Below are 16,665 nucleotides of genomic sequence, written 5' to 3' on the forward strand. Positions count from 1 at the left end.
CAATTCATGCCAATATCATAATCCACCATTTTGAAAAATAAAACATCTCAACTGGAAAATTAAATACTGCAAAGCTACCTGATTGTCCTCAACTTGTGGTGCAGCACCCTTTGTTTCTTCCTTCTTAGCTCGCTTAGACTTGTCGTTTGGCTTTGCTTGGTATTTTGACCGAACGTCAGGTGGCAAAAGTTCTAAAGGAACAACACCTTCAATCCCATGGTCTGTAAACTGCAGCCAAATGTACATAAACTCATTTTTTTAAGTGATTATTCGACAATATTCAAGTTAAAAATACATTTCTAAAATTAAACATACTCTAGAAAACCCATCCAAGTCCTGTCTAGCTGAAAATCGAAGACCTTTCCAACAATAAACCTGCAGAAAAAATAGACCATTCTGAGAACAAAATACGCTTGAATATTAAGTTGCAGGCCAGCAGTCAATGCTAATTGCAATTTAAAATCCATGCTCTACAGCATACATCCAAGCATGTGATAAAGCCTTTGAATTAAATGTGAAGTTCTATGGACTAACATCAAACTAAAATTGGACGTGAAGTTCAAAGAACTAAAACTCACCCGATTATTTTTGTGGTGATATTCAGCTTCTATTCCAGCTGATGCATCCATCTGTAATTCCAAGACGAAATGAGTAATTCTGAAAATTGACAATGAAATGAGGCCTAGATACAAAGAAGAAACATTCATGGTAACTTAGTTATATGAAAGGGAGAAAAAAAATTCGAACATATCATATTTAAATGTTAATTGGAGTTAATGACGCAAGGGTGCTTACGTCTTCAGCCAAGGGTTTCCAGTACTCCATGATGGAAGGTGTTCGGACACGTTGAGGATCAGTCATTGCATCCTGAACAAGTTAATAAGATCCTAAGCAATAAATAAATAAAATTCCAGAAGTGCTGAATCAAGACTATAACATCAAGTACATTTGTAAATACTTCTGAGTATAAGTCTATTTTTTTAAAAAGTAATGTTCTGAGCATACGACTATTATAAGCACATCTGGTGTTATCCAATGATAAAGGTAGTCAATGGAGTGCAGTAATAGAAATGAAATATGGTAGTAAGTGACTTGGATGGAACTCTGATGAGGGGAACAAGAGTTCCGGAGTTGGATTATAGAAAAACAGAAGAGATTGGGTGTGGTGATTAATCCGTATGGTTACACAGATGAGATGAGATGAAAGTTGAATAAAATATTATTAGAATATTATTTTTTAGTATTATTTTTGTTTTGGGATTTGAAAAAGTTGAATTGTTTTTTGTATTTTGTTTGGGAGTTTGAAAAAGTTGTAATGATTAGATAAGATGAGATGAGAAGGTTTGTGAAAACAAACTAGGCCTGTGTAAGCCATCCCACCTATGTCTCTCTTGCTTACTTTCCAGGTTTTTCTTGCCCTCCACTCCCTCTCTCACTGGGTGTATCTATTGTACACTCCCTGTATACTTCAATTATGCCTAAATATTCTTTTATCATGAATAAAACTATAAGAAAAAAGAATGTTATAGTCCTAGAGCATTTACACACCACTGGAGGAGATCATTTAACCTTCCAACCAAACAGACAGACTTAATATAGCCAGTGATACAAATTACAAGTTATTAAGATTATACCACGCGATTTCATCTAACTCTCTTAATTAATAGAATCAATCATCATCTTACTTATCAATAAATAAATAAATAAATAATCTAAGACCTAGTCAAAGTGGCAAGCTATACCTAGTAGCAGTCATAAGAAAAAAAAACTCGAAATTCCAATTAAGTCAGTGTTTTATTTTGTATTTATGGAGTCTGATGTCTGGTTGGCAAAAACCGGGGAAAGGGTTTTAAAAATCTGTACAATCATGTGGATACGCTTACCAGTAATTTTCTCTATGCTTGGTTAACCCTAATCATGTAGGGCTATATATAATGCTTTATCTATAAAAAATAATTGTTCATTAATCCTATTTTGTCTTATAGTGTAACGTAAATGGATGTACCTCACGTTGAGCAAACCGCATATATGCAATGCTTTGCAATTTTTTTTCAACTGTTTTCTCTTGTGTTCCATGTGTGTTTTCAGAAGGGATTTTCTCACAACAGTTTCTGGGTCTCAAATTATTCTCAATCCACACTTCAAGATATATATATATATATATTCATAAGTAAACGAGACATAATCAAAAGTCAGCTAATATCAAGAAATTCAACACTTAAAGATATGTTTTGTGCGCTTTAAAAAAAATGGATGCCCATTCTGCCACCAGATTTGTACCATGTGGCTGGCATAAACCAACCACCACTAAGTAATTCCCTTTATTTAATTGGACTGCCTATCTCACGGATCATTCAGTCCAGTGTGTCAAGTTTGGTTTATGCACTGCAAACACGTAGCTAACTTCTGTACTGAGATCCTAATACTAGCCCACAATCAAGCTAACTGCTATCCTTAACCAACCTTTTCTCTAAGTCCTTACCAGACCATGGCTTGCAACTTATTGGGTTTCACCTACACCATATTCTAGCTTCAACCTCATCTGTGCTCCACTTCCTTTTGTCCTCCTAGTTGTATTAGAAAATTATTTTACACAAAATAATATCAACTTGGTCCTATCATTCTGCTGTCATAACACTAGTGCATAAATTATCATCCTTTTTATTTCTCTCCAGAACACTTAATTCTTATATGCATAATTGTTTTTTTTTATAACTAAAAATATTATATATATATATATATATATCAAATGGAGTAACCAAGTACATTGAATGTATACAAGAGAACACCTTGCCCATAATAGAAAACCTCTAATAACCCAAAAAGCACGTGAAAAACAACCCAAAATACACCAAGCCCGACCTCAACCCCTTGCTTCCCGTAGAACTAAAACTCTACCCAAAAACCCCATTCCCGTCTGCCCTCCCTTTGGCAGGTTTGGGGGGTGAGATAAGAATTTTTTATTTTAGATGAAAGTTTAAAATATTATTTTTTAATATTATTATTGTTTTGGGATTTGAAAAAATTGAATTGTTTATTATATTTTGTATGGGGATTTGAAAAAAGTATAATGATGAGATAAGAATTTTGTGTTTTGTCTCACCCCCCAATCCAGCCCCACTTCCCTCTAGTTGAGCTACCACCCTTAGCGTCGTAGTTGATTGCTGAAAAAAGACGCTATAACTCCCTGCTTTTCTTGAAACTTGATTTGGTTTCAAGTGCGCGGCTTGCCTCAATCGCAGTAATTAGTTCTTTAAATTGGTCTTCACATCCTCCATGTGAAATTCTCACAAACTGCTGAATCTCATTAACTTTAGGCATAATCCAATCCACTATTGGAGGAAGAGAGACCAGGGGAGCCACAATATCCCCAAACACAGTATCCAACTGCACTCCCGACTCTAGGCTTTCCTTTACACAAGGCACCAACGCCAAATCCATATTCAAATCCCGTACCTCCTCAACAACTCCATTGGTTCTCTCCAATGGTATGACATCAAGTCCCTTCACCTCCAATGTTAAGCTAAAAAGGGACAGTTGCCTCATCAAAAACCAAATTTGACCTTTCATTGCAACCTTCCCTTACTTCAAGTTCATTTTAAGAATGAAGCTGCACATCTTTTTCTCAAAAACAACAGTAAGTGACGACGATGTGTAACATATGGAGGCAACTTCTGTCACAATTGCAAGGCCAGAGCAAGATATCATTTGATTTGGGAGGAATAGAGGCTAAAGCAAAGAGGTTATTGACAGAGTTGCTGGAGAGAAAACCCCGTTGGGTTTGTGGAGCCTAGTTTGTTAGTGTGTCGGCCCAATTTGATGACCCAACCCAACAATGATGCGTTATAGTTTTTTGGCGGATTTTCAAGGAGACTTATGCCATGGAGTGCAGGCTTGGGCCGATGCACGAAAATTTTTGGCACTGTTTGCGATCAAAGGAAGCGCCAGTAGAAAGTTCACTCAATGTTATTATAAGTGCTATTAAAGCCTAAATTGCAAGCTACTTAAGAACTTCCAAAAAGTTGTTAGAACTCTGATGAAGCGAAGCAAAGCAAAGAGATTAGTGTTTTCTAGTGAGGAAAATTTTCCACGGGAAAATAATCTATTACCTATAAATTTGTGAAACATTTCCTTTACTCTCATCAAGCCACCTCAGCAATTTCCAAATTACTTTTAATTTTTTTACTATTTTATTGGTTCCTTAATTTTATTACCGTCTTAATTACAACACCAAACTTTCCACTTCACCCATTGTGATCATTTACTTACCCATCTCTTACACTCCCCCTACTACTTAAATGGTCATTTGTTGCATAAAAGAGACCATTCGACTTTCAATTCGCAAAAGGCCTTTCAATTTCCACTTCCCAAAAGACCCTTCGGGTTCCACTTCAATTCTAGGTACTAGGGGTATAAGAATTCCTGTCCAGACCAAAAAAACTGACCGGTTTCGGTCAGTCCAAACTGGACCGATTAAGGAACCAGTCAGTCTCGATCCAAGAAAGTAGGGAAATTCAGTTTTCGGTCCAGTCTCGAGGTGGGGTTTTTTAACCCCAAACCGGACTGACCGAATTTACTATATAAATTTCTATTTAAAAATTTACATCATATTTTAGAATTTTTTAAGTAATTATATAAATTGAAAGCAAGTAATTATGTAATTTTCTTCTAACCTAATTATTTATGCTTAGATTATATAAAAGATTGAAGGCTAAGAATTTCAAGATAGGGTATTAACTATTAATTATTGATAATACACATAGTATTAACTTTATTAATTTATTACATTTAATTAAAATAATTAATTATTCAAATATATACTTAGTTAGACCACTTAGATTAAATCATTCAATTGATTACTTTTTTTTTTTATCATTTTATACAACCTTTTGGTCAAAAACTTGAAAAGAAGTGGAAAAAAAGACCCGGACCAAAATATCCCAATAAGACCAACCGGACCGGACCAAATCAGTCCGGTCCAGCCCAAAGGTTTAATAATCTGGTCCAGTGTTTTGGTGGACCGAAAGAATCGGTCCAGTCCAAAATCCTCCTCCAAGACTGACTAGACCGGACCGATTACACCTCTACTATTTACAACATTAAATCATGGTTTTTTTATTTTTCTTTTCATTCAATGAATTTAAGTACTTTTTCCTGTACATGGTGCGGGTGTGCATCTAGTTTTCATTAAGTTGTTGATCCCTGTCCCTCTTCCCAAATTTTCAAAATATTCTTTTTCTTTTTTAACTTCCTGGTTTAGTGTAGAAATATGTTTAGCTAATCTTAACAAAATGAATGCATAAAGAATAAAAGCGTAAGGAATGAAGTTTAATTCCCCTTTCTGGCCTGCCAGACCAGTCATTCCCAAAAGGTCCTATACCTCATTATTTTATTTTTATCAGTAAATAAGAATTTTATTAAAATAGGCGAAGCCCTCTACCTCGTATTATTTTTATTCTAACTATCCACCATAATCCTGCGTTAAGACTTTAGTAATGAACACTTTCTGATTGTAACTGTCAAAGTCAACCTGGATTTCTTTTTATAAATCAGGAAAAGGGCCTCACCTAAATTTAACAACAAAAGGTAATTACTAGATGGTTAAATCACAAGCAACATATCATCATTGATAAAGTTGGTGGTTGCTACTGTCCAACATGGAGACACTTTTGAAGTAAAACTTGCACAAGAGGGACCTTATAAGGTTAGTTTGTTGCCTGTTAAGAAATAGAGAAGTCGCTTAAGAATACACACCGGATTCTGATCTGCCCACTTCCACAGCTGAGAAAGTTCTTTATTTCCCAGTCTCCACCTTGGTCTACTGCAGTATTACAAACACATAATGTATAAGTAAATCTAGATGTACTGCATTCAATAGTAAAGCCATATATGCTAGGAATGTCTTCATTTTTAATTGTAAGCATGAGTTTGAAGAACGAAATAATGCAATGCAGAAGAAAACAAAAGAGAAATGATGGGTCTACAAAGAGAATAGCAAAAGCTTTCTTTTTTGTAATTTTCTTTGTAGACCTAGCATTTCTCAAAACATAATAGTTGGATTGGTTAGCAACGCAGAAGAAAACATAAGATAAATGATAGGTCTACAAAGATAATAGCAAAAGCTTTCGTTTTGTAATTTTCTTTGTAGACCTAGCATTTCTCAAAACATAATGGTTGGATTGGTTTACACAGTATCATATGCTGACTTCATGGTCAACACCCTCGGAATAGCCATATTGACACTCAGACAACTAGATGCCATAGCCATTGCTCTCAGCACAGTGCCAAACAAGTATCTGAGTTGGACACAATAACTTCCTACTCTGAAAACAAAAGACACATGTCCTTAACTATACTAAATGTCCATATACTCCATCTCCAAAAATAGCTAACCCCTAAGACACTGACCAAAGTTGTAATATTCTCGTATCTCCTCAAATATTGCCAGAATAAATTAACTTTTCATTCCACACATTGGTGGAGACACAAAGTCCAAATGATTAGAAACTAAACACTCATTGGAAGACAATCCTCTAAGGGCGAATTTGTGTGCATGTGCCCCATGTCACAGGTTCAATTCCCTCTGGGATCAAACTGCAATTTAAGTGGGAGGCCATGGCGTGGGTTGTTGTGCTAGTCTCCCTGGGGCTTTAGGTTCCATGGATGAGTCCTAAGGACTCTGCCGTGGGGTGGTTCCCCCGTCATTAAAAAAAATCATGAAGTTACTTGCAAACTCATCCAATCAACAAGGATAAAGCTTGTAAACAATATTTTCATTTCAGTTTTAATACATCATAATTTTCGGTTGACTGATTCCTATACTGATGTAAAGGACCACTGCATAAACACCATCACCCAATGCCTCGTTTAAGCCCCGGAAACATGGATTACAAAGAAATGATTGATTTTTATCTATATCCTTCCAAGAATACCTCTTAAAACCCATCAAAAATTTACCAGCATTTATTGTCGTTAGAACCAAAAAAAGTCAAAGGACCATACTCAGTTACTTCCATACCGCTTTTTAGCTCCATCTTGCACTGTTTTCTTCTCTAGTGGTTGCTTTTCAAATGCCGGACAACCATCGCGTTTCCACCACACCTAAGGGACAAGAGATTTGGTACCAATTGAGTTAGACAGCAAACAAAACAATTTTAAAAATATTTAAGTGAGAAGGGTGGGTGGGGAAGATTGATAGCATGCTCACCCAATTCTTCTCTCGTTCTAATATGTGTTCAGTTTTACTGAGAAAATCCTTCCCTTTAGGTGGAGTCATTTCAAGCAGCTTTTTCACACGCTCCTCGCATGATTTTATTTCTTCTTTCTGGAATCAACAAGGAGTCATTCAAGTCTATTGTAAAGTATTACACACCCATGGATACATCTAACATATCCCTGTTACTATACAATTCGGAAGTTATAAGCTAAAATACAACAAAAAGCAGGATGTTGGCAAACACAAACATAAGATAAAGATAGGAAAGAGCATTAACCATGCTTTCAGATGGCAAATCTTTCTCGTTCTTTCCTGGAGCCTACAAGCAAATAAGAGTTTCATAATCTACTGTACAGATACAGAAAAACAGAAGGCACATATAAGGATTTTAATTAAAACCTTCAGATAAACATTACCCTCAGATAATCAAACAATATGAGGCACTGCACCAGAATATGGCGTCGAAAGCTTGAATCCTTCAACTGCGGCCCAAAATATATTTATATAAATATACTGATTTTAAATGAAGGCTGAAGCTATTCTTAAAAAGTCAAGAAATATAAATTCTTTTATGAATCAGTATCAGAGCTTCTAAACACTGCTTACTTCTAAACCCATCAGTTTAGTGCTTGTAAGATATTTAATGCTGAAATTTGCTGCTTCTTCCTCCAAGTTATTAGCGTCCCCCTCTTCATCACTTAATGGTTGAGATTCGAATGTATTCAAGACAATCTATACATCTCAAAATCCAAAAGAATAAGAGGTAAATAATGAAACATCAAGATCAAGTAGATCATAAAACCTATCTCGAGATGAAAGGTTTACCATTAAACCGGATGTGAATTTCTGCCACTTTGCAGGAGCAGGAGTTAAAGAAGCAGGGTTGCAAAAATATTCCTGAAAGCCCAGACATCCATCAGAAAAATTTAGCCAAAGTATGAAAACATCACATATGTCATCCATCTAAGCTGTCTAACTGAGACAATTTTCAATAGAGGTATTGAATCCCCATGTCACACTCATGTTTTTGAGATCAGGGTAATCATACGAGCAAATTCTGCTCTGACATGCTCATACAAGCATGAAATTATAACAGCTCCGACATAAAGAAACAAATTTTCGAGGGGTAAAGAAGAGTGTTAAAAATATTCCTAATGCCACATGCTCACATAATCATGTTGGCACAAATTTTCCTTACTGCATCTCATGCAAGTTGAATTGTGCTCAAATTTTCTGTAACATCCAGATTATTGTTTGAGCACAATTCAACTCCACCTCAGACATCACTGCACCACCACGAAAAGCAGGTGAGCTCTCTATTCTTCCTTCGCAAGTCAAGGCTCTCTCTCTCTCTCTCTCTCTCTCTCTCTCAACTCAGTGCCACCCGATACTGCCAATGGTCACCCAGCTCCATCTGATGACGCACAGAACCACCACCAGCCACTCCCTTCACATCAAACGTTGCCCTTTTGTGCCACCCAGCTGTTCATCTGCACTTGCACTGAGCTACTGTTTTGGCAATCAAACCGCATGGGCTACCCTTTTCAGAGCTTAAACAGAAACCACATGGGCTACCCTCTCTTGCCTGCTTTTGTTCTTTAAGTGTCCTCCCGTTGGTCTTTTAAAGCTCGCAAGGGATGACTTTGCTCAGCCGTTGAACCACTGCCGCATCTTCAAGCCTTTGCCAAATTCCTCTTGGGGCAGGACACTCTCAATTCATGCGCTCTTGGTACAAACCTCTCTCTTTCACCGAAATCATTTTGAGCTTGCTAAGCTTACTGTGTAATTGTATCACAAATGCTTTATTTTGATGTTAAGTTTGAGAAGTTAATCTGTTTTGATATCGGGTACTAGGTTTTAACTCCAACTGCGGGAGGATAACTTAATGGAGGATATGGTTTACGGATGTTAAAAGGAAAAAAAATCTTTTGCAACTAATTTATATACATATATTATTTTAGGGGATGTAAATATCTTTTTTCTTCTCAGTAAACAAACTTTTATTGATAATAAGGATAGGCAATAACCCAAGTACGCGGGACATATACAAGAGCATCACCTATGCTTCATGATTTAGTAATACATGAAATTCATGTAAGTTCCTACCACTAAAATCTATTACAAAACTCCAATGGAATAGAGCAATAAAGAAGATTCTAAGCTCATCCATTGACCGCTTACGATCTTCTACCATTCCTCTCTCTCCAAATGCACCACCATAGGCATATCATAACCATCTTCTAGATTGCCACAATCTGTGAGTTGACCTGGGCCTCTCCAAGAAGCTAGAAGATCGATCACTCTTCTCAGCAACACCCAAACTAGTTTCATCCTAGTAAAGATTTCATTCAATAAGGTCATGGCAATCTCACAATGAAGTAGTAGATGGTCAACAGACTCCCTACTCTTTTTGCACATACAACACCAATCCATGACAATGATTCGCCATTCCTTAAATTATCTAAGGGAAGCCATCCATACAAAGAATATTGTCTTTAGAGAAGCCTTAGTCTTCCATATACTCTTCCACGGGAATGGACTTGCGTTATGCGTGGTAAGGGACTAGTAAAATGAGCGAGAGGTGAACTTCCCTTTCTTTGTATGACGCCAAGAAATCTTATCTTCAACTTCCCTCATCATTCGAATGGAATACAAAAGCTTGTATAACTCCGAGAAGGCATTAACTTCCCAATCTTGCGCATATCTAGAAAATTTAATATTCCACTAGAGAACGCCATTGGATAGGTCTACAAGGTCTGCAATAAAGGGTTCTTGCATTCTTTCTATACCGAATATTTCAAGATAAACTTTCGTGAGCACCCTCTCATCTTGCATCCCAATATGGAGAACCCAAGGGGAGGCCGAGATATTCCATTGGTAAGGAAGAAATCTTGCATCCCAATATGGAAGCCATACTCTCCACATTAGGAACATATACCCCCAAAACTACTTCTCTAACTTTGCAAGGCTCACCTTCAATCTAGAGACAGCTTCAAAACAAAGGAGAGACCTCAAGGTTAGGGTGTCATCGGCAAATAAGAAGTGTGATATGTTGAGATGACCAATATTTCTCTCCCAAACTGAGAAATCATATAGTAATCCACCCTCCACGACACCTAAGATCATCTAAATAAAAGCTTCCATCATGAAAACAAATAGTAATGGGGATAGAGGATCACCTTGTCTCAGATCCTGGGAGCTTTTAAAAAAACCCATTGGTGTGCCATCCCATTCACCAAGCTAATAGGCCAATTATCTTTTATCTCAATCACACTCGATGTTTTGGGAATGAGAGCAATGAAGGTTGCATTGAGACTTTTTTTAAACTTGCCATTTTTGTAGGACCCCATGAAATCGTCTTTGATCACTTTCCAACATGTTTGAAAAAAGGTCATTGAGAAACCATTTAGGCATGGAGCTTTGTCCCCCGCAATACTTTTTAACACTTTTGGGATCTCCACCTCTTCAAAAGGCCTCTTGAGCCCCCTTGCTTGTTGTGAATCAAGAGCATTAAAAACAACTCCATATAACTTTGGTCTCCTAGAGAATTCTTCCGACAGTATTTTCTCATAAAAGTTAACCATGCAATCCGAGATCTCAAGGAGGTTTGAGGTAGGCACACACACCACTCACTATCAACGTCTCAATGACATTGTTTCTCCTATGTGAATTAGCCATCCGGTGGAAGAACTGTGTGCATTATCACCCTCCTTTAACCATAGGGCTCTCGATTTATGTCTCCAAGATATCGCCTCCAATAAAGAAACCCTCTCAAGTTTTGTGATCAGTTGCATTTTACGAGCCCACTCAAGTTCTATAGATATTAAAAGTCACAAGATGAAAATCTATCTTGGGTGTCATATGTAGCTCCTTTTAGATGAAATCTCATTCTTCAATTTAGGTAGTAAATGTTTGATTAGAATGTTGACACAAGTATGGCTAGTTATTATTGATGTGCTCATCATTACAAGAAGCAAAATGGTAAGTAGTTACGATCGCACCTTTGAATGCACGCATGTACAAAAGATTGTCTTTATTTATTTATTATAAAGGTAATCATGAGCATGTCTCTTTTTTGTATTTGCATCACTGTAATGTTCGGTGCTGTAAATTGTTGTATTGAATGTTCCCTGCTGTAAAATGTTGTATTGAATTATTATATGATGTAAATGACTATTTCCTTGATAGCCCCATTGATGTACCTCTCCATATAAAAGCATGTGTTTGTAAAGAAATTTTATGAATGCTTCCGCTTGCCATGTCATTTAAATGTATTATTGTGATAAATGAATAACCGAACGATAAGAAAAGACGAGGCAATGATTAAAAGAAAAAGATAAACAATTGGATGATTGTATGTCATGTATGATGACAGATGATGAGAATTGACAGATGATGGTTGACGGATGACGGTTGGATGACAACACCAGGATGATTCAATAGATGTGTGCCTAGTAATGACCATTTCCTTTATGATGACGTTTCACTGAGGCTTCAGGTGCAATGATGATCATCAAGATCACCAACCATGAGCACGGGGGGTAATTGTATGAATGTTAATGGTCTGTATAACAACCCCTCACTTTTCAAGTCTTCATGTTGGTCTTAGGCAAGGAGACCCATTGTCACCCTAACTGTTTATTTTGCCGGAAGAAGTTCAGAGTAGGTTGCTGCATAGAGCTTTTGACTCCATAAGTATAAGGACATTTCAAGAGAATAGGGGCTGTCCTTCGGTGTCTCACCAGCTATATGTAGATGATTTGGTGGTGTTTGTGAATGGCACCAAATCATCCTTAAAATCATTGTTTCAGGTTCAGAGGTATTATGAGAAGGTCCCAGGGCAGCTTGTGAATAAATCAGAGTCTGCTATGTTCTTCTCTTCAAAGGCATTGGCCACTAGGAGAGCTATTGGTAGGTTGGTTATGGTTTTATGGAAGCTAAGCTACCATGCACTTGGGTATTCCAATTCATAATGGGAAGTTGCTTTCCTCCATGCTTGATCCATTAGTGACAAAGATAAGAAACAAACTAGCTGGGTGGAAGTCATGTTTGCTCTAGAATGGTGGGGAGTTAGTCTTGATAAAATGTGTTATCGAGTATGCCTACATATCTCTTGTTGGTGCTTCATGTTCCATAGAAAGTAAAGCAAGATTATTTCTAGAATATTTGATACGTTCTTCCGGGGGGATGCTGCAGGCACACAAAAAAGGAAGTGGGTTGAATGGTTAGTATGTAAGCCAGTAGATTGGGAATTCAAGACTTGGGAGAAGATTTTTTTTTTATTGGCACCGGGTGTCCAGGAACAGCATCTCGACTAATCCCGGGGGTGCACAGGTCCTCGGCAAAGAGTTTCCCACAAGTGCACATTGGGTAATTCAAAGAGAAAATCCCCTAGTCCGATGGTCTCTAGAGATTGTTTGCATCCAAGGAGATTTGAACCTTAGACCTGAGGAGAGCATACCCTCAAGCCCAAGGCCTTTACCACTTGAGCCAACCCCTAGGGGTTAAGACTTGGGAGAAGTTAAAAAAAGCCCTACACAAAAGCTGGCATGGTAGTTTATGTATGGACATTCTTTGTGGGCAAAGTACTTTCCAGCCAAGTACCTTAGAGTTTCTCATCCATCTTTAATAGCTTCTTCCAGACTTGACTCAAATCTGTGAAGACCTAGCCTATTTCTTATTCCCTCGATCGTGAAGGATACGGAAGGGTTGATGAGAGAAGGAAAATTGTCATTCTGGCATGAAAACTGGTCAGATACAGGACCATGTATTGTGCTGGTGACTTTTCTGAAGGTGTTCGCTTCTTTGAAGGACTTCTCAGGCTCAGGCGGGCTTGTAGGCAGGAGGGGAGGGATTGGATGATGTAGTGGTTTCACAAAGCCAATTTGAACTCAACTCAGTATGTGCTTGGAATCCTCCCCTCTTATATGCTAGTGCCTCTAGGTTAGATGTAAAGCAAGGACAAATGGGATAAAAGGGAATGAGGATGTAGGTTGTGTTTGGGTAGTGAGGTGATCTCAGATATTCTGTGAATAGTAGTGAAGTAATGAAAAAGTAATGATAGAATATTTAATAGTAGTGAATAGTAGATGAAAAGTAATAATAAAATAATGAATAGTAGTAGAGTAGTCAATTAGAGTAAAGTCAATGTTAGCTAGTATTATGACCATGTTGAGCAAAGTAAATTCCATCTCTCCATCAGATATTTCTGTGATCCAGCATCTAGGGCTACCACGTATAGAAGTGAGACGTCCAAGAGTAAGTCTTCTGAAGTGGCCAAGACCGATATATGGTAAATAAAAATTGAATGTCGATGGGTCCAGCTTGGGTAATCAGTTATGTGGTGGGGGAGGGTGGTGAGAGATGAGATGGAATGGTTTTTTGCTGGCCTTCTCTCATTCCTATGGGGAGGGTACTAACTCTATGGCAGAAGTGCAAGGTTTGTTGGATGGGTTGACACTGCATGCAGATGGGTTTGCCGACATTGAAGTTGAAAACTCGAGTATTAGCTGATTGGCTATGTGGCAAAGGCTGTGTTCCATGGTTCTTGTAGAGCTTTGGGAGCAAATATCTTCTCATAGACAGTCCACGATCTTTTCCTTTAGACATGAATCGAATCAAGTGGCGGATATTTGGTGAAAACAGGAGCAAGAGAAGTATCTAAAGAATTCTATAAATGTGAAGAACCACCTTGGCAGGTGCAGAGGGGCTCTAGTAGTTGATAGAGCTGAGACACCTCAGATACATTGTAAATGAGTTTAAAAAATGTACAGGATTTTTTTGGTTCTACCAAGGGAGGCAATGTACCCACAATTTTCTCCAGCCACAAGTGAGGCCTTTTAATAAAAGTTACAGGGTTTCTTCCTCTTTTTTTAAAGAAACAAAAGTCTGATTTGTTACCACAGAAGAGTAGTGATGGTGTTGTTTTATATGTGCTGGCGATAAAGACCTCTCAAAAGCACAACAGCAATATACATGGGAGTGGCTAGCCATGCTTCCAAGTGAGGAGAATTTACCTGTAAACTCCAAAAGGTCTTATAAAAGTTGAAATCAATAGATATTCCTGGAAAAACAGGAAATTGATTGGTGTATTCGCTCATAAAGAAACTTGTACACAGTAAATAAAAACAGGAATAGATTGACATTGAAGGAAGCCAAAATGATGTTTGGAAAGGAAGTACCATCAGGAGGGTCTTTCTCATACTTTGTTTCATTTGATGAGTTAAAAACTCCTTTTATATTCACAGCTGAAAGAAATTAAATGAAATCAACAAAGTAACATAAGGACAAAAAAAGAGCAAAAAAAATAAAGGTGAAAAGTCAAGGTTGACTAAGAGTAAGTACCTGAGCGTTCAGATAATGGAAAAAAATGTGCCAAAAACATGAGAATTCGCCCACAGAACACCACATCATTTGCCTACAAATTTAAACAATCACTATTGAAGTTCTTTGTTAATATGGACATGAGGTCAGACACTCAGAAACTTACCAAAACTGGTTAGTTAGGGTTGGTCACTTTTTGCCAACCCACGGCTCAAACCTAAGGCCAGAAAGAACTCCAAAGCAAATACTTAGGCAGGTTTGGGGGGTGGGATGAGACAAAATTCTCATCTCATCTCATCTCATCGTTACACATTTTTCAAATCCCCATACAAAATATAATAAACAATTCAACTTTTTCAAATCCCAATTCAACTTTTTAAAATCCTAATACAATAATAATACCAAAACATAATATTTTAAACACTAAAACAAAACACAAAATTCTCATCTCACCCCCCAAACCTACCCTTAATTGCCTAATGCTAAAATGTTGAGTTCTAACTTCCCATTCAGCAAAAGTATGAACAAGCATAGTTGGGCAGAACCTTCCTTCCAAAAAAAGGATGCAGTAGAAATGTTCTTTTTTACATTCATGATGTTAGTGCATGCGTATCAATAATAAAATAAATTCATTTCAAAATCAAGCTTAAGATGTAACTTAGATAAGCAAATGCACTACCCACTTCCAATATAACCGAAACCACAATGTTAAATGGGAAAGAGGAAAAAGTAAGACAAATAATGCAAAAACATAGCAAACAGCAATGATTATGGGTTTCTTACAACCTTTGATAGACGACGAAGAAGTTGATTGCACGTTCTCAACATTACAAGTTTCCCGCGAGCAAAAAGCTCTTGCTGTTTGTATTGCAGCCAAATTTTATGATATAAATGTAAGTAAAAATAAGGATTACAATGATCACAAGACAGAAAACTAAATAAACAAATCCATTAAAGAAAAAGTGGTTACCTTCCCTAAAATATCTTGCTTGCTCTCTATGTAACCAAAAATATCTTTACAGTTTCTCATTGTAGACATTTCTGTCAAGTCTTCCAACAGTTGAAATATCATGCCACCTTCAACATGTTCTCTCTCACAAAGATACAGCACAATGTCTGACAGGAAAAAATGGTAGAGAGTCAAGAATTAAATTTTACAAAGAAAAACTGATTACTAAATATTTTTTAAGAAAAATAGCAATAAAACTATAACTAAATTTAAATTGTGGACTTTTGGATAAACCCTAACTTGCATCATCGTAAGCTTATATGTCATCAGCAAGTAAATTTGCTTCCTAAGATGGTGTTATAAACTGGATTTGTGTTATTTTCTACATTTTTATCCCCTACCAGAAAAGAAATTAATTTCTAAACAATCTAAGCACAGACAATCAGAAACAGATTACAGAACACCTCATGTATAGCAGGAAGAAAACTGTACAGACCGAGAAGACGAGGAATATGACCCTGAGTTTCCCCATCATCAATTGATTGCCCATACTGCATTATTTGCTCCCCTGATTGTACCGCAGATGACTGTAGCAAATACGAGCCAAATTTTATTCAGTGATGAAATCTAGCGACTAATAGAACTCCCATATGTCTAAAATCTAATACTTGTCCAGCTGATGAAGAAAAGTATATTGTCTTTGTTCTGTGGACTTTTCTGTGTTAAATAAGGGTGAAGAAAAATCCTCAACAGTACTTCCTACAGTGATGAAATGCATCTAACCTCTGAACGAGTAACAGCAAGCAACGGATCATAATCAAATTTTACAAGGAAAGAAAGAAGAACAGGAGAAAATGCAAAAGGAAGCTAAAAGGAATACATCAAAGATTAGACCATAGAACTAGAATAATCAATATAAGCAGATCTACCACTGAGTTTATTTTCTTAAGATGATAGAGGAAATAAATTTTTGATAAGATAATCTTATTAATGATGACAGGGGCATTATCCCGTTACACAGGAAATATACATGGATCCACTCAACAAACAAAAGGGAAAAGTGCTATGAAGTCTGAAACTAGAAATCCAAAAGGAAGCAACCCAATGGGCCCTCAACTCTGATACCGATCTTTCACAGTCCAAAATTACACTTGTTTCTTTCCCTACATAGACACAT

At 37.0% G+C, this 16,665-nt stretch overlaps 1 protein-coding gene across 1 annotated transcript in view; it reads right to left on the minus strand.

Moving 5' to 3' along the window:
- Window positions 1-16,665, minus strand: part of LOC108993471 (THO complex subunit 1) — a 30,846-nt gene that overhangs the window by 1,864 nt on the left and 12,317 nt on the right. Inside the window, exons 5-21 of the mRNA XM_018968402.2 lie at window positions 15,985-16,075; window positions 15,510-15,655; window positions 15,326-15,397; window positions 14,561-14,633; window positions 14,398-14,463; window positions 14,233-14,279; window positions 8,042-8,113; window positions 7,823-7,948; window positions 7,633-7,698; window positions 7,494-7,535; window positions 7,208-7,324; window positions 7,019-7,101; window positions 5,755-5,821; window positions 796-867; window positions 579-629; window positions 316-375; window positions 79-228 (exon numbers count right to left, since the gene is read on the minus strand). Coding sequence (XP_018823947.1) covers window positions 79-228; window positions 316-375; window positions 579-629; window positions 796-867; window positions 5,755-5,821; window positions 7,019-7,101; window positions 7,208-7,324; window positions 7,494-7,535; window positions 7,633-7,698; window positions 7,823-7,948; window positions 8,042-8,113; window positions 14,233-14,279; window positions 14,398-14,463; window positions 14,561-14,633; window positions 15,326-15,397; window positions 15,510-15,655; window positions 15,985-16,075 — 1,401 coding nt within the window. The remainder of the gene's footprint in view (window positions 1-78; window positions 229-315; window positions 376-578; window positions 630-795; window positions 868-5,754; window positions 5,822-7,018; window positions 7,102-7,207; window positions 7,325-7,493; window positions 7,536-7,632; window positions 7,699-7,822; window positions 7,949-8,041; window positions 8,114-14,232; window positions 14,280-14,397; window positions 14,464-14,560; window positions 14,634-15,325; window positions 15,398-15,509; window positions 15,656-15,984; window positions 16,076-16,665) is intronic.

This window comes from Juglans regia, chromosome 16, assembly GCF_001411555.2.
Source record: "Juglans regia cultivar Chandler chromosome 16, Walnut 2.0, whole genome shotgun sequence".
NCBI classification, from domain to species: domain Eukaryota; kingdom Viridiplantae; phylum Streptophyta; class Magnoliopsida; order Fagales; family Juglandaceae; genus Juglans; species Juglans regia.